The 24,177-nt window shown below is 43.2% G+C and overlaps 1 protein-coding gene across 1 annotated transcript in view; it reads right to left on the bottom strand.

The window, feature by feature from the left end:
• Positions 1-2,732: 2,732 nt before the first annotated feature.
• Positions 2,733-24,177, bottom strand: part of LOC139559749 (laminin subunit gamma-1-like) — an 83,272-nt gene continuing 61,827 nt past the window's right edge. Inside the window, exons 6-28 of the mRNA XM_071376064.1 lie at positions 22,718-22,835; positions 21,989-22,087; positions 19,165-19,301; positions 18,860-18,979; positions 18,457-18,646; positions 18,133-18,245; positions 17,205-17,426; positions 16,506-16,694; positions 15,905-16,150; positions 15,445-15,598; positions 15,069-15,211; positions 14,614-14,792; positions 14,236-14,392; positions 12,228-12,433; positions 11,278-11,357; positions 10,895-11,032; positions 10,590-10,734; positions 10,095-10,244; positions 9,354-9,468; positions 8,895-9,094; positions 8,393-8,551; positions 7,807-7,906; positions 2,733-7,581 (exon numbers count right to left, since the gene is read on the bottom strand). Of these exons, the coding sequence (XP_071232165.1) occupies positions 7,325-7,581; positions 7,807-7,906; positions 8,393-8,551; positions 8,895-9,094; positions 9,354-9,468; positions 10,095-10,244; positions 10,590-10,734; positions 10,895-11,032; positions 11,278-11,357; positions 12,228-12,433; positions 14,236-14,392; positions 14,614-14,792; positions 15,069-15,211; positions 15,445-15,598; positions 15,905-16,150; positions 16,506-16,694; positions 17,205-17,426; positions 18,133-18,245; positions 18,457-18,646; positions 18,860-18,979; positions 19,165-19,301; positions 21,989-22,087; positions 22,718-22,835 (3,617 nt within the window). The 3' untranslated portion in view covers positions 2,733-7,324. The remainder of the gene's footprint in view (positions 7,582-7,806; positions 7,907-8,392; positions 8,552-8,894; positions 9,095-9,353; positions 9,469-10,094; positions 10,245-10,589; positions 10,735-10,894; positions 11,033-11,277; positions 11,358-12,227; positions 12,434-14,235; positions 14,393-14,613; positions 14,793-15,068; positions 15,212-15,444; positions 15,599-15,904; positions 16,151-16,505; positions 16,695-17,204; positions 17,427-18,132; positions 18,246-18,456; positions 18,647-18,859; positions 18,980-19,164; positions 19,302-21,988; positions 22,088-22,717; positions 22,836-24,177) is intronic.

The following is a 24,177-nucleotide window of genomic DNA, read 5'->3' on the forward strand; positions in this document are numbered from 1 at the left end:
GAATCTAGAAGATCTAATTCCCATATGTTACATGAATAAGTGAAGACTTTAAATAGAAAACAAAGTTAAACAGAAATATGTATCTAATGGTGTGTTACTAGAATAGTGAATACAACTGGATTATGCTTGTGTATTTTCACCTTCTCATCAAAAGCATAATTACAAATAATATGCAACATGTCTACAGTGCAAAATTAAGAGAACACCCCACAATAGAAAAAATATGAAAACCAAAAGACCTGACATATGTAGTTGTTGCCATTTCCTTTAAAGGGTTTGTTATTGTTTTGCTGATGATTACAACGGAGAAGCCTAGAACACCGTAAAAATCGAAGATGAGGCACTTATCACAAGCAAACAGTTGTGTGCAATAGTTTTCAATATCAGGATCAACTTGATTGCTTAAATCAAGCTAAACCATGTGCAACACCACCCCCCCTTATTTATATAAACCTTTAATTTATTCCAGGAAGTCCCATTGAGGTCAGAAGACCTATTTTACACGCAGCCTGGAAATTGTTCAATCCAATATCTATCATCTGCCAACATCACTTAAGTCTGTTTATTTGGAAACGTAAATGTGTTCCTGAGCAACAGCACTTTGTATAGAACATTCACCGTAGTAATAATACTTTTTTTCCATCTCCTCAAGGGTTGGCAGTTATTTACCAATCCAGAACAAGAATGATTCACCCACTTCGTGTTTGAACATATGGACGGTATTGTTCGACTTTGGGTGGGGAACACCATGTGAAGCATAATAACACCATAAAAAAGGGACACAAGTCAGTTACAGGTGAAAGAACAAAAGCTTGAAAATCTGTATTTCACACCTCATACACATGATCATATTTGTTCAGTTCACAAGGCAACTTTTCTAGTCACCTGTTCAATAAATCAGATATTTTTCATATGCCTCATTTGAACAAGTTTCCATGATTTAAATACTGTACAAATTCATGGAATGTACCTTTTAACATTCTATAGCCACACCCTTGGAATCAGACATGTAGCCAGACAAACAGAAAGACACATCCTTCAGCGATGAGTACATTCCTGATAAGGGAAAAAAGGTGCCTAAGGGCTATGAGTTTTGTACTGTTTGAAAATGGCTGCCACACCCTTATAGTGTCATGCTCTGACACGGTGATCAGACCGACTGAGGTGTGCACCAGTCACACACACGCGCCCTAAAAGCCGCACCCTTCCCGCTAGCACAGGACCCTTTCAACACCACACCCTCGGCACATACACACACACAGGAGCGGTGATTTGTTAGGGCCCCTCCTGCATGTACAGAAATAATTCTAAAGGAAAACATGACACAAACAGCCCCCCCCCATTCCTCCATGCAGATCTCCTCTAGAGCAGTGATGTTTTGGGGCTGTTGCTGGGCAACACGGACTTTCAACTCCCTCCAAAGGTTTTCTATGGGGTTGAGATCTGGAGACTGGCTAGGCCACTCCAGGACCTTGAAATGCTTCTTACGAAGCCACTCCTTCGTTGCCCGGGCGGTGTGTTTGGGATCATTGTCATGCTGAAAGACCCAGCCACGTTTCCTCTTCAATGCCCTTGCTGATGGAAGGAGGTTTTCACTCAAAATCTCACGATACATGGCCCCATTCATTCTTTCCTTTACACGGATCAGTCGTCCTGGTCCCTTTGCAGAAAAACTGCCCCAAAGCATGATGTTTCCACCCCCATGCTTCACAGTAGGTATGGTGTTCTTTGGATGCAACTCAGCATTCTTTGTCCTCCAAACACGACGAGTTGAGTTTTTACCAAAAAGTTATATTTTGGTTTCATCTGACCATATGACATTCTCCCAATCTTCTTCTGGATCATCCAAATGCTCTCTAGCAAACTTCAGACGGGCCTGGACATGTACTGGCTTAAGCAGGGGGACACGTCTGGCACTGCAGGATTTGAGTCCCTGGCGGCGTAGTGTGTTACTGATGGTAGGCTTTGTTACTGATGGTCCCAGCTCTCTGCAGGTCATTCACTAGGTCCCCCCGTGTGGTTCTGGGATTTTTGCTCACCGTTCTTGTGATCATTTTGACCCCACGGGGTGAGATCTTGCGTGGAGCCCCAGATCGAGGGAGATTATCAGTGGTCTTGTATGTCTTCCATTTCCTAATAATTGCTCCCACAGTTGATTTCTTCAAACCAAGCTGCTTACCTATTGCAGATTCAATCTTCCCAGCCTGGTGCAGGTCTACAATTTTGTTTCTGGTGTCCTTTGACAGCTCTTTTGTCTTGGCCATAGTGGAGTTTGGAGTGTGACTGTTTGAGGTTGTGGACAGGTGTCTTTTATACTGATAACAAGTTCAAACAGGTGCCATTAATACAGGTAACGAGTGGAGGACAGAGGAGCCTCTTATTTTCCACCATAATTTGCAAATCAATTCATTAAAAATCCTACAATGTGATTTTCTGGATTTTTTTTCTCATTTTGTCTGTCATAGTTGAAGTGTACCTATGATGAAAATTACAGACCTCTCTCATCTTTTTAAGTGGGAGAACTTGCACAATTGGTGGCTGACTAAATACTTTTTTGCCCCACTGTATCTAATACTGAAAAATATTTTCCTGAACGTCCTAAAGACTAAATAACCTCAAGATTAAACTAAGAGAAAATAAGAGATAAGACATTTTATATATTTCAGCAAATGCAACGTACAGAACCCTGAGGCAGCATAACATTTAATATAATCACACGTCAACGGAAGCAATTCCTGTAATATTTTTTTTTATTATTTAAAATGTTACGATTGGATTTACAGGCAATTGGGTCACAAACAGGTTTTTCTCAGGTCCTCACAAATGAAATGTTGCAGTGAATTGGTGCCTTTGTATTATATTGTACAACAGAACATGCCCTCCATAGCCAAATGACCACAACAAGATTGTGCAACACATACATATCATCATCTACTGCAACAAAATAATACAAATACTTGAGACATTATAAATTAGAAATACTGTTTTATACATCAAACAGTATGTGCTGCACATTCTTCCACAGCAGTGTGGTAGCCTGGAGGGTTAAGAGACGGCAAAAGATGGTTCACACTGCAGAGTACATCGTTTTAGCCGCAGCCACATCTATAAAATTGTGGGTAAAAGGTTAGCTAACAACTATCCAACAGATAACAAGATAGAAGGCAGGCTAAGGAAAGGAGTGAGTATTGGTGTATTGAGGATGAGAGATGTTGAATGGGAAGGATGAGTGGTTTCCAGGTTATAACCTATTCCTTTACTGTATCGCGGCTGGCTGATGTTCTGGACCCAACAACAAAATCCCTGCTGTTCTACTGAAATGCGAGGACACTGAGTAGCAAACGTGTGAGGAGACAATGTTATGTGTGAAAAGAGTTTGTCTGAAACGTAATGTGTGCGATAACGTGACGCCCTTGTTAGGAACTAAGCGATGTGAATATTGACCACATATTAAGGCACAAAATACTAAATGGTTAACTACCAACTTGTGACCAAGCTTATTTTCTTGGAGTCAAGGATTTAAATTCAGTAAAATGAAACGATAGGCTTAATGTAGACCGATGGCTTCTTTAGGGCCATCCCTTACAGTCCTGAATTTATCAGTCAAGGATAAAGGTGTTTTAAAAGCATTGTTTTGATCTTGTTTTAAAAGCATTCATCAATTAATTGGTGACCACCCACTGATAATTAAACACAAAATAATAATGGCAGAGCTATGAGGCAACAACACCGAGCCATGTACACAAGCAAGCATATTATACCACAGAAGTTATATATATTTATATATTATGTGGAGGTTTGATTTTTTTGCGATAGAACCTATACGAAGTGGCCGCTGGGTCTTGGGTTTAACAATCAGCTAGCCCTGAATCATTTAAGCATATATTTACACATATAATATTTCCTCACTCTATATCATAATAAAAAACATTCACACAAAAATATAACATTTGAAATAATTATTAGCACCAGTGTATCAGATAAAGTCTTGCTACGCAAAATGTACAAAGTTGCATAGTGTAGAATTTTGTCTTAAAAAATATTAATGTGTGATTTGCAATACACCTGTTTTAAGCAGCAGCTTAGGGAGGAAAAAACATCAGACAAAAAACAAGATTTGTAGTGTTAATTATATATATATATATATTTTTTTACATACAATTATATTTAACCATATTGTTTCACTGGGCGGTACAGGACTGTCTCAAATGTCAAAAATACACTGCTCAAAAAAATAAAGGGAACACTTAAACAACACAATTTAACTCCAAGTCAATCACACTTCTGTGAAATCAAACTGTCCACTTAGGAAGCAACACTGATTGACAATACATTTCACATGCTGTTGTGCAAATGGAATAGACAAAAGGTGGAAATTATAGGCAATTAGGCAGACACCCCCAATAAAGGAGTGATTCTGCAGGTGGTGACCACAGACCACTTCTCAGTTCCTATGCTTCCTGGCTGATGTTTTGGTCACTTTTGAATGCTGGCGGTGCTCTCACTCTAGTGGTAGCACGAGACGGAGTCTACAACCCACACAAGTGGCTCAGGTAGTGCAGCTCATCCAGGATGGCACATCAATGCGAGCTGTGGCAAGAAGGTTTGCTGTGTCTGTCAGCGTAGTGTCCAGAGCATGGAGGCGCTACCAGGAGACAGGCCAGTACATCAGGAGACGTGGAGGAGGCCGTAGGAGGGCAACAACCCAGCAGCAGGACCGCTACCTCCGCCTTTGAGCAGGAGGAGCACTGCCAGAGCCCTGCAAAATGACCTCCAGCAGGCCACAGTTTGATTTCACAGAAGTGTGATTGACTTGGAGTTACATTGTGTTGTTTAAGTGTTCCCTTTATTTTTTTGAGCAGTGTATCAGAGCCATTTTAAAGACGCACTTGCTGGTTTCATTTAACAGCTTTTCAGTTGTGCATGCCCACATGAAAAAATACTAAGGTATACTATTGTTAAATACTATAGTATTCCCTGTAGTGTTTTTGGAGACTTTACTGTAGTATTCAGTGGAGTGAAAAAATACTGTAGTGAAAAAAGTGAATGTAGTGTAAAAATACAGTGAATACTGTAGTATTTACTGTAGTTTTGCAGACATGACTGTAGTATACTGTAGTATTTACTGTTCATAGTAAACACTGTAGTAAGAAAAAACTGTAGTATATACTATAGTAATTACTGTAGTGTTTTTACGGACTGTAGTATACTGTAGTATTTACTGTAGGGTTTTTGCGGAAATAACTGTAGTATTTCCTATAATGTTTTATTATCTTTGACATGTTATCCTTGAGGAAACCTACTGGAAAAAATACACAAAATAAAATGTACTATACCTGTAGGCAGGTAGGACTGAGGTCTGAACGGACAGTTCAGAGCTTCTGTCCTTTTTATAACCGGCAGGGAACACAATATATAATCTATACTATACCAAACGTAGGCTTGTCACTTATTGGTGCCACAAATAAGGATATGGAAATTGGCAGGGTACACACAAATTAAATCCTGTAATATATATACACTACAGTAATTACTGCAGTGTTTTTGCAGACATTACTGTAGTATTTTTGTGGTCTATAGTATACTGTAGTATTTACTATAGTATACTACAACATTCTATAGTAAGTACTACCAATGATCGATATATACTACAGCAGCATTTCACAAACTCTGTCCTGGAGACTCCAAGGGGTGCATTTTTGTATTTTTGCCCTAGCACTACACAGCCGATTCAAATAATCCAAGCTTGATGAGTTGATTATTTGAATCAGCGGTGTAGTGCCAGGGCAAAAAACAAAATGTGCACACCTTGGGATCCAGAGGACAGAGTTTGGGAAATGCTGTAGTGCAATGTGTAGTATAGTATAGTACAGTTTACTACAGAATTCTATACTAAGTACTGTAGTATTCTATAGTACACTGTAGTATTATTTAATGTGGGTATGGAGCAGAATGTCCAGTAGAGTTGAATACTGTAAAAATGTGTAATAATAACAGGAATACTTTCTCCATGCAAGACATGTAGCTTTGGAAGCGAATGAAGGCAAACAAAATATATAAACTTGTGAGAATTCCTTCACTGCTTGTTTTTTAAACAAATGGTTGATAACACCAAGGATGGCACATATGTATTGGAAGTTGCACAATACCTATAGCTAAAAAATCTCTCAGACAAACCATTCCCAGCATGCCCTTGGGTCTAGAATGATGGTTAAGGATAACTTGTTAGATACCATATCAAATAAAACAAATGCTATATCATATGACAGACCCATCCGAAAAGGCTGAGGAGATTTTTCCTTGTTTTCTCTGTCGGGGTGGTTTAGGTTGTGATGAAACAAGACGGTGTAACGGTCCTCCACGTAGAAGTGTAGGAACAGTCTGGAGGTGGTGCAGTCATGTGGGTTTTCATTACTATGGAGCGAGGTATGCCACACCTCTCCTATCCTGCTGCACCAAAGGAGAATGGATGCACGTTTTTTGTTTTCTGCCCTTAGTTCATTTCACGTTTCTGCATGTCAAAGCTGCTTCTTCTCTTTCTTTAAAACCATGAAACTTAGCTTCTCTTGTATAAAAAAAAAAAAGTTTTGGTAAAAAGGTGGCATTCTGCCCGAGTGTTAGACGTGGGAAGGAGCGGTACAGACGGGATATGAGGAAGGAGCGGTACAGACGGGATATGAGGAAGGAGAGGTACAGACGGGATATGAGGCGGGAGCGGTACAGACGGGATATGAGGCGGGAGCGGTACAGACGGGATATGAGGCGGGAGCGGTACAGACGGGATATGAGGCGGGAGCGGTACAGACGGGATATGAGGCGGGAGCGGTACAGACGGGATATGAGGCGGGAGCGGTACAGACGGGATATGAGGCGGGAGCGGTACAGACGGGATATGAGGCGGGAGCGGTACAGACGGGATATGAGGCGGGAGCGGTACAGACGGGATATGAGGCGGGAGCGGGATATGAGGAAGGAGCGGTAGAGACGGGATGAGGAAGGAGCGGTACAGACGGGATGTGAGGAAGGAGCGGTACAGACGGGATGTGAGGAAGGAGCGGTACAGACGGGATGTGAGGAAAGAGCGGTACAGACGGGATGTGAGGAAAGAGCGGTACAGACGGGATGTGAGGAAAGAGCGGTACAGACGGGATGTGAGGAAGGAGCGGTAGAGACGGGATATGAGGAAGGAGCGGTACAGACGGGATATGAGGAAGGAGCGGTACAGACGGGATATGAGGAAGGAGCGGTACAGACGGGATATGAGGAAGGAGCGGTACAGACGGGATATGAGGAAGGAGGGTACAGGTGGTGGAGAGAGAGAGGGTTAAGGTCGCTCTAGGGATGGGGTGTTGAAGCAGCCGTCAGGTAAAGTGTTCTTGATGTCGTTGAGGTTGGCGATGTCAGACCGGATCTCCCTGATCTGCCTGTCGTAGTCGGTGATCATCTCCTCTTGGCTCTTGGCCACATCATTCAGCTCCGCCAGCTTGCGGTCCAGGTCGCTGTTCGCCATTTTGTCCTTGGCCTGCTTCAGTGACCCTTCAATCAAGCCCAACTTGCTCAGGTCCACCTTGTCAATGTTGCCTGAACCGGGACAGAGGAGGTGTAAGCTTTAGCTCAATGATATAAGACAGTCAGTAGAGTGATTTTGACTTGTGCAAGTAAAACCCTGACTGATGGAATATTGTTTTGTTACACACAAGCCAGAAACAATGATTACATAAAATGACAATACTTAATTATAGCCCTGCTTGTATTCTTACCTCCACAAAAATAACCAGTTTTCTAAATCAAATACCATTCACTCACCCAGTGACTTGAGCAGGTCGTTGATGGTGTTGAGAACGGTCCTGACAGCACTCTTGGCTTTGCGGGCGTTGTCCTCTGCTTCCTTCGCATTGTCTGATGCCTGAAATACCAAAACAACATAGTTGACATGTCAGAGTCAGAATTACAGACCACAACGATCATAAACAGTTGTAAAACACTTGTGAGACTTCCTTAACCCTCAGCAGTGTTCATCCACTTCCTTTTCTTAATGTTAAGCCTCATTGTTTATTTTTTCTCTAAACAACATTGACAAGAACTACAAACATTGAGCAACTCAAGCTCTGTGTAGACGGCTTCTATGCACAAACATTCTCAGAGCTCTCTGATTTCCAACCCAAAGAGATCTTCTAGGAATTCCTAAGTATTGGGTTCCTAAGGTTATGAGAATCTAATGACATCATTGGATTTAAACAGCGCCCCAGACAGAGGATTGCATCCCAAATGGCACCCTATTCCCCTATTTGATGCACTACTTTTGACGAGAGCCCTATGGGCCCTGGTCAAATGTAGTGTACTACACAGGGAATAGGGGGCCATTTGGGATGCCGACCAGACAGACACGCACCATGCTAGCCATCATCATGTCCTGGTCGGCCTCAGCTTTCTTCTTGGCCAGCTCTGCCTCGGCTGCACTCAGCTGGTCCATCATGCCGTTCACCTCCCCATCCAGCATCATAGTGTCCTCAAAGGCCTTCTCTGCATCCGCCTTGGTCTTAGCAGAACCCTGTGGGGTGAACAGACAGAGGGGGATTAGTGCATGTTGACAATTTGAAAGCAGGTATATAATTTCTTATAGGTTGAATAGTTTATTATTTGATACATCAGATGAGAAGGGGACAGAGGGGGCTTAGTGCATGTTGTCAGTTTGAAAGTGGGTTGATTATTCTATGTGAAACATCACATTTGATGACCACAAAAATAGACTTTCAATACATTTAATCTACTGAGAAAGACTGTTAATATCAAGAGGCCACCACTGATTTTGGCCACGTCATTTCAGGACAGTAGCATAAATGGTCATAAATTACCTGGCTATAATATAACAATATACCAGTAATATTATGTACCTTCTGCACAGCGCTGGCTATCTTTTCTGCCTCCTCTGCCTTGCTCTTGGCCTCCTTGGCGTCTGCAGCTGCGTTGCCTAGTGCCCCCTCAGCCTGCTTGGTCTTCTCATTGGCCGCGATGATGGTAGCGTTGATCTCTGGGATTCTCTTCATGGCGTCCTCAGCTGCCGTCTTGTTGTCATTCACCCGCTTGTCAAAATCTGTGTTGGACGCACCAAAGACAATGAGAAGAAAGGTTGAGTAAACACCTAAATTAAATATACTATATCTCAATACTATAACCATATTTTATACAACAATGGTATTTTCTCTTTAACATCCATCTGAGAGGAAAAATGTAGTGTTTAAAGCATAGTTGTCTCGATATGGTTTTCACTCCAACCATTCTGAATAAATCCTCTACCATCAGGCAGAAAGGGGCCTTTCCCTGGCATCTCCACCAGTCCTGCTACTAAGTACCTCTCAGATTTCCCAGAATGTCTTGGGCCTCCTGGTAGGTGGTCCTCCCCTTCTTGGCGGCCTCCTCAGCCAGCGCCTTGGCAGCATCGACACGAGCCAGCAACTGATCGGCAGTCTACAGGGACAGATGGAGACAGTCATTAGTTCCATTGTGTAACAAATGGCACCCTATATGGCTCTGGGAAAAGTAGTGCAGTTTATAGGAAATATGATGCCATTTGGGACACAACCCATGGACAACAAAAACAGACAAAACAGCTAAATTAATTTGAATAATTCTGACTTCACGGCTTGCTCATTATCGCTATACTTAGTGGCTTATACTTAGTTTAGGAGTGAGGAGGCCAATCAATGCTGTGGTAATTCGTCACATATGCAAATGTGGTCATTTTCAATTGCATGCCTTGTTTAATGAGGCATGTTAAAGCTAAATCTTAAAACGGAGACACACTAGCAATTTCAAAGGGGGTGAAACCATCACAAGCTCTACATGAGACAAAGATCTATTTAGAGCAAGGCTTATAGACACCAGAAAGACAAAATAAAAGTAGAGTTGTGAAATTCTGGCGACTTTCCCAAAATTCCCAGGTTTTCCAAAACTCCTGGTTGGAAGTTTCCTGGAATCAGGAGGGAATTAGCAGGAAATCTGGGAGTTCTCCAACTGGGATTTTTGGAAAACCTGGAAATTTTGGGCATTTTTTGGGAATTTTTGCAACCCAAGTAAAAGGTCTCTTGTCCTACCTGCTGCTCCGTCTTGCCCTTCTCCAGCAGCTTGCGGACCTCAGTCTCCTTCCCTCTCAGGTCGTCCCTCAAGTCGTTGTACTCTTTCTCGGTCTTGTCAATCAGCTTGTCCAGGTCAGACGCTTCCTTCTTGATCTTGCTCGCTTCGTCCTATAATCAGATGTCAAGATAAGTTATCCTTACAGACTTTTAAACTACTTCAGTAATGTCCTCACGGCCCTTTACATTTACATGTATGTCTTGTGATACACAAACACTTTCAATGACTCTGAAGAGTAACCTGTCACTCACTCAGACTGGGAACATATTTCAAAGGTTTGTTTAATACATAAAATAAATGAAATGATTCCTGATGAGTGTCTATGTCCCAAATGGCTCCTTATTCCCTTTCTAGTGCACTACTTTTGACCAGTAGTGCACTAGAGAATAGGGTGCCGTTTGGGATGGAGACAGTCTCCACCTAAAAGAGGGTTACGGTCACTTCATGTAACTGACCTCCAGTGATTTGGTGTTGAAAGGTGGCAGGCTTGTCAGGTTAGCGTAGATCTTCAGGGCTTTGTCGCCTGCCTCCTCTGCCTCAGCATGCACCTTGTTGGCCTGTTTCTCCAGGTTCTTGGCCAGGTCCTTTGCCTCATTGTACCTGAGTAGATGAACATGATAGCTCAATTATAAAACTCTTGAGGGGATTTGAACATGTACTAGCTTATAAGACATTTTCCTGACAGGATCAACGTTAGTATGTCGTAATTGTAGTTTTTAGGAGAGAGAGAGAGGAATCATTGTTGCAGACAGTGACATACTTCCTGTTGAGCTCATCAATGTCTTGGTTGGTCTTGCCCTCGCCATCTAGAGTCTTTGTCAACAGGTTGAGAGCCTTGGTGGACGTGTCGTTGGCATCCTTGGCGATCTTCTCAATTTGATCCGCGTCCATTTTATGTCTGCAGAGGAAACAGAGGGATTAGATTTGTTTTTCATAGACGAAGCTGTCTTTTGGTTTCTTGCAGCGCAAGAATATAATCAAATAATAAAATCAAAAGTGGTGATAAGGTGTTTATTATTTGGCATGTGCACTTTCCCCCCTCCCACTCAGAAGAATTGCATATCCAGCAAACCAGGGTGGATTGTATGAAGCAATACATTTCATAGAACATAATTATTTCATAATTGTAGCTACAGTCCTTACTTGTCGGCCAGATTGCGAGCCTCCTCTGCCAGAAGGGTCATGTTGTTAGGATCTCCACTGATTGAGGGTGCTTTGATGTCCTGGAGGAGAAAAATAATAAAGTAGGGAATCAATGAACATCCTGTTGTTTCTCTCATGCAGGACGAAGGCATTAATCAGTGTGCTATGGTTGGGAACAAACATGAACTAAGGGTTTATGCAACAAGAACAGTAAAAATAAACGACATCCAAATTAGATAATGCTGTGAGATCATGAGATCAGTCCTCCAAGTGTCTTAGGTTGCGTCCCAAATGGCATCCTTTCCCCGATATAATTCACTCCTCTTGACCAGGGCCCTATAAGCAAAAGTGGTGTACTATATAGGGAATAGGGTAACATTCGGGACGCATGCTTAGTTACTTTTTTTTAATTAAATTTTTTTAATTAAATTTTTATAAATTTTCTCCCCCCTTTTTGTGGTATCCAATCGCTAGTAATTACTATCTTGTCTCATCGCTACAACTCCCGTACGGGCTCGGGAGAGACGAAGGTCGAAAGCCATGCGTCCTCCGAAGCACAACCCAACCAAGCCGCACTGCTTCTTAACACAGCGCGCCTCCAACCCGGAAGCCAGCCGCACCAATGTGTCGGAGGAAACACCGTGTACCTGGCCCCCTTGGTTAGCGCGCACTGCTCCCGGCCCGCCACAGGAGTCGCTAGAGCGCGATGAGACAAGGATATCCCTACCGGCCAAACCCTCCCTAACCCGGACGACGCTAGCCCAATTGTGCGTCGCCCCACGGACCTCCCGGTCGCGGCCGGCTGCGACAGAGCCTGGGCGCGAACCCAGAGACTCTGGTGGCGCAGTTAGCACTGCGATGCAGTGCCCTAGACCACTGCGCCACCCGGGAGGCCCTCATGCTTAGTTACTGACGTCACATTTAAAATAATTAATTACGGGATGACCCACCAGTTTGCTGATGGCGTCCTTGGCCTTGTCCAGTTCCTCGCGGGCGCGGCCGATCAGGCTCTCAGCATCTCGTACCCGGTTGCGGGCCTTGTCGGCCTGGGTTCCGGTGTTGTCCACGGTGTTCCTGATGTTCTGCAGACGATTCCACTGAGTGGTCAGTGTGCTGTTCAGTTTCCCCAGGCGTTCCAGCAGGCCTTTGTCCACATCTGAAAAAACAAAAGCAGCATTCACAAGTCCCATTCTGAGTGGAATACTCCCATCTAAACTCAGCAAAAAAAGAAACGTACTCTCACTGTCAACTGCGTTTACTTTCAGCAAACTTAACATGTGTAAACATTTGTATGAACATAACAAGATTCAACAACTGAGACATGAACTGAACAAGTTCCACAAACACGTGACTTACAGAAATGGAATAATGTGTCCCTGAACAAAGGGGGGGGGGTCAAAATCAAAAGTAGCAGTCAGTATCTGGTGTGGCCACCAGCTGCATTAAGTACTGCAGTGCATCTCCTACTCATGGACTGCAACAGATTTGCCAGTTCTTGTGTGAGATGTTACCCCAAACTTTCACCAAGGCACCTGCAAGTTCCCAGACATTTCTGGGGGGAATGGCCCTAGCCCTCACCCTCCGATCCAACAGGTCCCAGACGTGCTCAATGGGATTGAGATCCTTGCTCTTCGCTGGCCATGGCAGAACACTGACATCCTGTCTTGCAGGAAATCACGCACAGAACGAGCAGTATGGCTGGTGGCATTGCTGGAGGGTCATGTCAGGATGAGCCTACAGGAAGGGTACCGCATGAAGGAGGAGGATGTCTTCCCTGTAACGCACAGCGTTGAGTTTGCCTGCAATAACAAGCTCAGTCTGATGATTCTGTGACACACAGCCCCCTCCAAATCGATCCCGCTCCAGAGTACAGGCCTCGCTGTAATGCTGATTCCTTCGACGATAAACACATATCCGAACATCACCCCTGGGAGACAAAACCGCAACTCGTCAGTGAAGAGCACTTTTTGCCAGTCGTGTATGGTCCCGCGATGGTGGGTTTGTGTCCATCGTTGTTGCCGGTGATGTCTGGTGAGGACCTGCCTTACAACAGGCCTACAAGCCCTCAGTCCAGCTTCTCTCAGCCTATTGTGGACAGTCTAAGCACTGATGCAAGGATTGTGCGTTCCTGGTGTAACTCAGGCAGTTGTTGTTGCCATCTGTACCTGTCCCGCAGGTGTGATGTTTGGATGTACAGCTTCTGTGCAGGTGTTGTTACACGTGGTCTGCTCTGTAGCGCTGTCTTAGGCGTCTCACAGTACAGACATTGCAATTTATTGCCCTGGCCACATCTGCAGTCCTCATGCCTCCTTGCAGCATGCCTAAGGCACGTTCACGCAGATGAGCAGGGACCCTGGGCATCTTTCTTTTGGTGTTTTTCAGTCAGTAGAAAGGCATCTTTAGTGTCCTAAGTTTTCATAACTGTGACCATCATTGCCTACCGTCTGTAAGCTGTTAGTGTCTTAATGAACACGCACCTGTGGAACGGTCGTTAATTGTTTATGGTTCATTGAACAAGCATGGAAAACAGTGTTTAAACCCTTTACAATGAAGATCTGTGAAGTTATTTGGATTTTTACAAATTATCTTTGAAAGACAGGGTCATGAAAAAGGAATGTTTCGTTTTTTTTACGGAGTTTATATATGTACATGTACGGCCCCGGAGACCGGGGTTTAATCCCTGCCTAAATCTTTCAATATATATAAAAATAAAATAAACTCAAATTCATGATTCATTTGATCTAATTCTAGTTGACAAGAACAGCATTGTTTCAACCTAGTGACACCATCAAATTCCCCTCTCGGGACAATAACGTTTGTTTGATTAACCCATTATGTCCTAAAAAATTAATATGATCAATTTCATCTAATGGCTATTGAATAGAACAGCATCTCTTCAAGCAAGCGAGACATTACATGTCAATATTATAAAATCCCCGAAAGGTTCGAGGCTTGCACCTTTGCTGGTCTGAGCCTCGTCCAGTAGGTCCATGATGGATTTCTCTGCCTCCTTCAGTCGGTCCTCAAACGCCTTGTCACTCACAGTCTCTGATGTGGAGCCCAGGTTGTCAATCAAAGTCTGCAGGTCATGCAGCTTCTGTCTCTGCTGGTTCACCTACGTAAGAGTAAAACCACAAGGCTTAGAGTGGGTTCCTATACAGCTGTACAGACATGTTAAGCACACTCAACTTTATTAAATATATATTTTATAAGGATATTTGAAGTTTATTGGACAGAGACAGTGGAGAGACAGGAAAGGACAGAGAAGAGATGGTGTGATAGAACTCAACTTTGACAAAATAATCCACTGACGAAAACACCACCAAGATTCTTTACCTTGTCTCTGACGAGGGAGTAACAGGACGGACACTGCTGGCAGCTGGGAGTAGAGCGGTTGTAGAAGTAGTTCTCCTCACACATGTCACACCTGGCTCCCACAAAGCCTGGAAGGCACGCACAGCGGCCATCTTCTTTACACTGGGCCGTCGAGGAGCCCTCTGGGTCACAGTCGCACGCTAGAGCAGAAGAAAAATAAAGAGAGATGAAAAACTGGCCAAAATTAAAGAGGCTCTTGAAACATGAGTGTGATTTTAGAGCGGAGGTTGAAAATACATAATGACAATAAATACAGTTAGACTTCAGGTTATGATGATATTCTCTTCCCATTAGACCATGTCACAACCTACTCAAGTAATATAGTCACACAACTGCATGGCTCATTAAGACCAGTTCTCAGAGTTTCATCATGTTAAAGAGAGATTAAAGTGAATTTTAAGAAAGAGAAAGCGTACGTTTGCAGCCTGACAATCCGAATCCGAAGAAGTTGACCTCACATCGTTCACAGTGCTGACCGGTGATGCCGGGCTGGCATTCACACTGACCGGAACCGATGTCACACTGACCGTTGGTGGACCCAATAGAATTGCAGTTGCATCTGTCATGATATCAAAGAAGGTCAAGACACATTACAACTTAGAAACATACCAGAGATCCAAATCCGACAGATAGCGTATTACAGCCTCTATTTCCAATAAGAAAACAGCAACAGTTGAGGTACAGTGATCAAAATCAGACAGGGAAAAGCTTCATAGACCTCTATTCCTACTAAGAAACACTTTCACTAAATATCCATATTGAGGTGTTGGCAAAGTGGGTACTGTTACTGACTGTTCACAGCCTGTTCCGCTCCGCAGGTTGAAGAAGCCAGGCTGACATGCGCTGCAGTCCCTGTTGGTGACGTGGGGGAAACACTGGCACTGGCCTGTGACCTGTAGACAGCTGGTCTGTCTGTCCACTGTGCCATATGGAGAGCAGGAGCAGGCTGGGGACAGGGGAGACGAGAGAAACCCATGGCTAACACAGTAAGCATCAGTCACCTCTGTATAGTACATCTGAACTGTACACACGGTACAATGGAACAGAACACTGTCTATTTGGGAACAGGAGGAGGTCGAGACCCCCATTAACACAGGAGGGGGAAGAGACCCCCATTAACACAGGAGGGGGAAGAGACCCCCATTACTACCAATAAACACATCGCCAACATCAGTCATATCTGTACAGTATGTGGAACTCGAGTATACACACACACGACCCAAAAGTCATGCTAGTCATTTTCTCGTCTTACCTTTGCACTTGTCATTGGCGTTGGTGGCCAGAGGGTTTCCATAGAAGCCCTCTTTGCAGCGGTCACAGAAGAAGCCGTCTGTGTTGTAGATACACTTGAGGCACTCCCCGGTCTCTCTGTCACAGTTGCCCACAGCGTTGGGGTCGATGTTGTCGCTACACTTACAGGCCCGACAGACCCTCACCTGCCCGTTCTCCCCCAGGGGGTCTCCGAAGAAACCGTCATCACACAGCTCGCAGCGCTTGCCTGCGGAAAGATGCAATTCATAGTTTGGATTACGTGAATATGAACATATGTGAATATCGAATAAAAGCTTCCATAGCAACAACTTCTAAACTAAATTAAGAAATAAGTACATACAATACACAATCTGGAAAAATTATTTATGTTTTTAACTGTGTATTTTAATATTTTGTGAATTAACAGTAAATAATTAAACAAGTATTTTTAAAGACTTTCAAAACAATCTACAGAGTACTCCAACCAGTTCTAATTACTTGTGGTTCTATGTATCGACAAAGTCGGTTGTCTAAAGTCTGTCTCAATCCCAGATTATTTATATATTTAATAAAAAAGTGTACAGCAAATGGTTTATTATTACCTGTGGTTCCAGTAGGACAGTTGGTGCAGACAACCTCCTTGGTCTTGGGCACAACAGCACAAGTGGATCCTCCGGGGCAGGGGCAGGGCTTGCAGTCGCTGGAACTGCCCACAGTGGAGTCTCCATAGTAACCGTCTTTACACCTCTCACAACTGAGCCCAGCTGTGTTGTGTTGGCAGTCACACATCCCTTCAAACAGACATGTCAAAAACACACACGTCATGCCTCTAGCCACCACCAGAGGGGAGTCTAAGATGAGAGTTTAAAGGGCCCCACTATTATTCCATCCAGACACCTCTTTAGAGTAGATGAGGAGAGAGTAGCCTGCCTATCAGTCATGTTTTAAACCATTGGGCACACAGATACATCTCTTTATAGCAGTGTGTTATTACTGGATGACAGTGTGATCTGTTACTCTCTGTTCTATGGTCTATAAAGGGGACATTTAATGTGCAACCCCCCACGGTTCCAAACGCAGACACAATTCACCAAGCAGATACAAATACAGTCACAGGGGCCCAAGTCTACTGCATGACTCCTGTCTGGGACATTTACCCAACCAGTCATGTGGTGATTGAGGACTTGTCTCTAACCTCTAGTCCTCTGGGCTTTATCGTTTCCTTATGGGCCCGGCTCTAAAGTAGTGCACTACATAGGGAGCCATTTGGGACTCATGCCGGTCATTACCATCTCACTGACCTGTGTCGGGGTTGCACGTGTCACTGTGTCCGTTACAGTTGCAGGAGTCACAGGAACTGAAGGGCCCCAGGTCTGGTCTGCTCCTCCTGTATCCCAGGGCGCACCTCTCACAGTGCTGTCCCACGTAGCCTTGAGGGCAGGTACACTTCTCTACCCAGCGAGCCGGGCTCCCGGGACCTCTCCTTGCCGTGATCAGCTTCACATCGTCAAGGTAACCAGCACCTGGGGAACGATGAGCACTGATTAGATCATATCCGTTTCTTGTCTTAAGAAAGACCACTAGGCTGAAACGGTGACCAAAGTGCCTTGCCTACCGTCGTGAACATGGAATCAAAGATACAGACCACCAACATTCTTGTCTCCCAGCTTTTAATTTGTATTGCATTAATTAGGCCTCACTGGTCATGTCTAAAGTAGTGGGGTACCTGAATGTTACTATATGGCTTTGTTCTTAGAGTTATATGGATATTTGTTCTGAGAGGATCTGATGACTTCAATAACAGGGTAAATCACCACCACGTTGTGTCATTAGGGGAAATGAGAAATTCAGCCATAACCTGCGCACTAATATAATGACTAGACTGGAGTTTCAACATCCTCTCCGTGATGTCCTCAGAACTGATAAAAGGATATGAAATTCAAGTTTATCAGTTCGCTAGACCTAACTAACTTGCCGCTTGTCATGGTCCAATCCGACAGACACTACTTTAGTCCTACGCCCATATTCATAAAGCGTCTTTAAGTAGCAGTGCTGACCTAGGATCCGTTTTTTTGTGTTTTAGATCATAATACATAAGATTATATGAACAGGGGAAACATGCTCATAGATCAGTAGTCCTACTCTAAGATCCTTTATGAATACAGGCCCTGAACCAGGATGTATGGTTTACATAGTGAAATGAGGTGAGATGGAAGAGTGAGTGCATACTTCTCTCGCTGTAGGTGCCACGGATCTTGATGGACGTCAGATTGTGCAGAAGCTTCTGGAACTCTGAGTGAGTGAGGGTGGGCCTCCAGGGGTAGTCTGTGCTGTCGTGGAGCCTGACCGAAAGAAAAAAAAAAACAGTTCATGGGGCATTCACAACATCAGATAACATACGACAACTTCATGCGTTTGCTTTCTATGTGACAATTTCTAAATGATGTTATTACAACAGAATATGCTGGAAAAAGCCAACTTCAAATTATGAACTTTTGTTGTGCTGGTATTCTATACACATCTCTGGGGTATGTCTGTATGATTTCCACACACCTGAACACAAACGTCTGCATGTTCTCTCCAGGATAGGCATTTCCCTGAGCAATGAGAGGCACAGCCACTCTGAGACCAGCCCCCTCCAGAACCACATCCTCGGCTGAGAGGCGCGTGTCTCTCCTGTCCACCCGGAAGTTCAGGGTGAGATTCTGGCCATAGCTCAGCAGCTGATTGCCCAGGAACATCTCTACAGTAATGACAAAACAAAAAATACATGTTAGGATCACTTCAACAATGTTGCCACAATTTAGATAAGACACCATCTCCCATAGGTCTTTGGGGCAATCACACGGTTTCCCCATAGGCTCACTTAAATTAAGTCCTCAAATAGTAACAAAAATACAATTTAAATGCATCTTTCACAATAAAAGTTTTTGAGTTAGTGTCAGTCACACAGTACCTGGAGCCACAAAGTAGATTGGGAAGTAGTCATCGGAGATGAGGGAGATCTCTCCACCAGCAGACCACTGGACTGAAACACTGGAGCTGTCACGCTGCTGGCCTGTCCACTGCTCATCATCTAGGAACAGGTTTCAAATGTTACATTCAATTCTATCAAATAACTTTACATCACAAATACCTGTTCCAAAACATGTGATATTTGCATACTTTCGGAATATTTCTAGAAACTTCCTCCAGCTTAATAAAATATAAGCCTTGTCCGAGCCAGAACGGCCCATAATGAAAAGGTGTGTATGGGCTTACCTCGGTCGAAGGTGGAGGAGACTGTGTCAATGCTGTAGCCTTCAGCGCTGTCACAGACAGATGAATGCTGGAAGCAGAAGCACGGAGTGCAACCCTGAGGGTTCTGGGGGTCCATGTTGAAGTAGCCCAGCTTACACCTAAAATAAACCACAGCCTTTTAATTGCAAAGTCCATAAAGAATGATATGCGCAATGGGTAAGTCTAAATCTGCAAATAGATAGTCAACATAGTCAATCGATTTCATAAAAAGTTACCAGAATAAAACTGAGGTAAAATGAGGCTTTAGGATTGGATACAGCGCCTTCAGAAAGTATTCACACCCCTTGACCTTTTTCTACATTTTGTTGTGTTACTGCCTGAATTTAAAATGTATTAAATTGAGATTCTGTGTCACTGGCCTACACACAATACACCATAATGTCAAAGTGGATTTCTTTTCTTTTTTTTTAACAAATGAACTACAAATGAAAAGCTGAAATGTCTTGAGTCAATAAGTATTCAACCCCTTTAAGTTCAGGAGTAAAAATGTGCTTAACAAGTCACATAATAAGTTGCATGGACTCACTCTGTGTGCAATTATTTTTAACATTATTTCTGAATGACTACCTCATCTCTGTACCCCACACATACAGATAATTGTAAGGTCCCTCAGTCGAGCAGTGCATTTCAAACACAGATTCAACCACAAAGACCAGGGAGGTTTTGCAATACCTCACAAAGAAGAGCACCTATTGGTAGATGGCTAAAAATGTAAAAAGCAGACATTGAATATCTCTTTGAGCATGGTGCAGTTATTAATTACACTTTGGATGGTGTATTAATACACCCAGTCACTACAAAGATACAGACATCCTTCCTAACTCAGTCGCCGGAGAGAAAGGAAACAACTCAGGGATTTCACCATGAGGCCAACGGTAACTTTAACACAGTTAAGAGTTTAATGGCTGTGATAGGGGAAAAAATGATGGCGCAACAACAATATTGTAGTTACACGACAATACTAACCTAATTGACAGAGTGAAAAGAGGGAAGCCTGTACAGAATAAAATATTTCAAAACATTAATCCTGTTTGCAACAAGGCACCAAAGTAATACTTCAAAGAAATGTGGCAAAGCAATTAACTTTTTGTCCTGAATACAAAGTTATGTTTGGGGAAAATCCAATACATTACTGAGTACCACTCTCCATATTTTCAAGCATAGTGGTGGCTGCATCAAGTTATGGATATGCTTGTAATTGTTAAGGACTGGGGAGTTTTCAGGATAAAAAATAAACTGAATGGAGCTGAGAAAAGGCAGAATCCTAGAGGAAAACCTGGTTCAGTCTGCTTTCCACCAGACACTGGGAGATGAATTCACCTTTCAGCAGGACAATAACCTAAAACACAAGGTCAAATACACACTGGAGTTGCTCACCAAAACATTGAACGTTCCCGAGTGGCTGAGTTACAGTTTTGACTTAAATGTACTTGAAAATCTATGGCAAGACTTGAAAATGGCTGTCTAGCAACGATCAACACCCAACTTGACAGAGCTTGAAGAGTTTAAAAAAATACATTTGCAAATATTGTACAATCCAGGTGTGAAATGCTCACCGAAACTTACCCAGAAAGACTCACAGGTGTAATCGCTATCAAAGGTGATTATAACATGTATTGACTCAGGGGTATGAATACTTATGTAGCCAAGGGGTATGAATACTTTCTGAAGGCACTGTATGTGAAACTATTGACATTCAGTTTGAGACGTAGCTTATATTCTATAATGAGTCCTACATTGCCTTTCGAGTCCTCATATGATATGGATATACATTTCAACAGAGACTAAAATACATTGACAGTTTAAATCGAATGACAGCCAGGGAGAATGACAATTTATTAGACTGTGAAACTGCTGTCGCCTAAAAGGCAGACAGACAAACACCGGTCTGTAATTTCAGTCTCTTGTTGTGAGTGACCATGCAGCATCTGACAAACTGTAGTGTGCCAAATGGCATCCTATTCCTTATATGGTACACTACTTTTGACCACATTATAGGGAATAGGGTGCTATTTGGGACATATCTACACTGAGGGGGGGGTCATTCATTCCATCTGTGGCCCAGCTGGGTGGCTGGGAGGAATGTTTCACCCACCAGCGTCTGTGGAGCTGGAGCTGTGGAGGGGAAAGGTGCTGTTTTTGGGGGTGAGAGGGGGCTAGGTGGTGGCCATTGCACAAAGGCAGAGAGAAAAGTGTTCCAGGCAGCAAACAAGCCAGCGGTGACTGGCTGGGTGACTGGGCTTGGGAGAAGCCATAGAAGGCCTGGCTGCCAGTCTGTCTCAGTGGGGAGGGTTGAGCTATCTATGGGCTATTTTCTCCTTCGCTGCTAGGGGAACCATGTGGCCGGTCTAATTCCATTTTGCACACATACAGAGCATTCTTTCACTGAGAGAGGGGTACTCTCCTGTGTTTCTGTGTGTCAGGGGCGGCTTTTAAACATCTGTAGTTCAACATAAGGATGTGATGACAGAAGAGGAGCTGAAATGCTGCAAAGCAACTTTAAAACAGTTTACCACCCCAATGAACAATACCGTTAACTGTGTTGCACGAGCCGAATGGAGCCAACTCGTATCTCACTGCCTAAGTGACAGTCTTTCGTAACCCTGTGTCACTCTAAACCCATAAATATTCCCAGACAAAATACATTCCTAACTGACAACACACCTTGTTAGAGTATATTTTTGTTATAAGGAAATCATGTTTGTGTGTGTGCTGTATCTGTGTTGTGTGTGTGTCTGTGTAATGAATCCCTGTGACGGAGAGAGCGAGTAGGTCTGACGCTGACCTGTCACAGCTGAAGCCCTCCACGTTGTCCTTGCACTGGCAACGGCCTGTCTGGACATCACACTCCTGTGTGCTTCCGGAAGGGTTACAGGAGCAAGGTCTGGATAGCAGAGGGACGATGGAGGGGAGAGGGGAAGCACAGCCATTCACATTAACAGCATGGGTCAGACAGCAACAATCTAAAGCAGACCTGCTGCGAGCATGTTGATTTCCTTAAATAAAGTAAAAGGACAATTGCTTGCCTGGCGCAGAACTATAAACTGCATTCAAAATGATATCCTATTCCCTCTATAGTGCACTACTTATGAACAGAGCCCTGGAGTAGGGTCCCAAGTGGCGCAGCGGTCTAAGGCACTGCATCTCAGTGCAAGAGGCGTCGCTACAGTCCCTGGTTTGAATCCAGGTTGATCACATCCGGCTGTGATAGGGCGGCACACAATTGGCCCAGCGTCGTCCAGGTTTGGCTGGGGTAGGCCATCATTGTAAACAAGAATTTGTTCTTAACTGACTTGCGAAGTTAAATAAAGGTTACATTATTTTTTTATTTGGGATACACGCTAAAATTAAGGGCTCCATCTCACTCCCAAATAAACACATGAAGCGCAAACGATAAATACATTAGAAGGAACCATAATAAAACGTTAAGATTGTTTGATCTGGAGCAGTAAAAAGATAAATGACATGTTGAGTGGCTGGTAACAGTGATTGGCTTGTTAGTGCTGGTTTTTACCTGCAGCCTGCTTCGGTCAACGTGTGAAAGCCAGGTTGGCAGCGGTCACACTTGTCCCCCATCACACCTGGTTTACAGCTGCAGCGTCCTGTGTTATCACACTGAGTGGCCAGAGAGCCTGGCAGTAGAGAGGAAATAGAAGCACAGATCAACCTCAGTTCATCATTTCAGCACACTGCTACACACAGAGGTTGACCGATTAGGATTTTTCAACGCCGATACCGATTAAAATCGGCCGATTTTTTACATATATTTGTAATAATGACAATTACAACAATACTGAATGAACAATGAACCCTTTCATTTTAACTTAACATAATACATAAATAAAATCTATTTAGTCTCAAATAAATAATGAAACATGTTCAATTTGGTTTAAATAATGCAAAAACACAGTGTTGGAGAAGAAAGTAAAAGTGCAATATGTGCCATTTAAAAAAGTTTAAGTTCCTTGCTCAGAACATGAGAACATATAAAAGCTGGTGCTTCAATATTCCCACTCCTGGAATAATTCCCAGCTAAAGAAGTTTTAGGTTGTAGTTATAGGAATTATGACGCATCGACTATTCCAACCTATACCATTTGTATTTCACATACCTTTGACTATTGGATGTTCTTATAGGCACTTTAGTATTACCAGCCTAATATCGGGAGTCGATAGGCTTGAAGTCATAAACAGCGCGGTGAATCAAGCATTGCTAAGAGCTGCTCGCAAACGCAGTAAAGTGCTGTTTGAATGCTCACCGCTCAGTCAGACTGCTCTATCAAATAATAGACTTAATTATAATAAACAGTTTTTTTATTTTTTATTTTACCTTTATTTAACTAGGCAAGTCAGTTAAGAACAAATTCTTATTTTCAATGACGGCCTAGGAACAGTGGGTTAACTTCCTTGTTCAGGGGCAGAACGACAGATTTGTACCTTGTCAGCTCGGGGATTTGAACTTGCAACCTTTCGGTAACTAGTCCAAAGCACAGTAATACGAGCCTTAGGTCATTATGGTCATATCCGGAAACTATCATTTCGAAAACAAAATGTTTATTCTTTCAACGAAATATTATTTCCCGTATTTTATCGAACAGGTGGCAACTAAGTCTAAATATTGCACAACCTTCAATGTTATGTGATAATTATGTAAAATTCTGTCAAATTAATTACGGTCTTTCTTAGGAAGAAAACACAGTTTGCAACGAGCCAGGCGGCCCAAACTGTTGCATATACCCCCTGACTCTGCTTGCACTGAACGCAAGAGAAGTGACACAATTTCCCTAGTTAATATTACCTGCTAACATGCATTTATTTTATCTAAATATGCAGGTTTAAATACTTCTGTGTACTGATTTTAAGAAAGGCATTGATGTTTATGGTTAGGTACATTTGTGCAATGAATGTGCTTTTTTTGCAAATGCGCTTTTGTTAAATCATCACCAGTTTGGCAAAGTTGAAGTAGGCTGTGATT

Source organism: Salvelinus alpinus, chromosome 30 (assembly GCF_045679555.1).
Source record: "Salvelinus alpinus chromosome 30, SLU_Salpinus.1, whole genome shotgun sequence".
Lineage (NCBI taxonomy): Eukaryota > Metazoa > Chordata > Actinopteri > Salmoniformes > Salmonidae > Salvelinus > Salvelinus alpinus.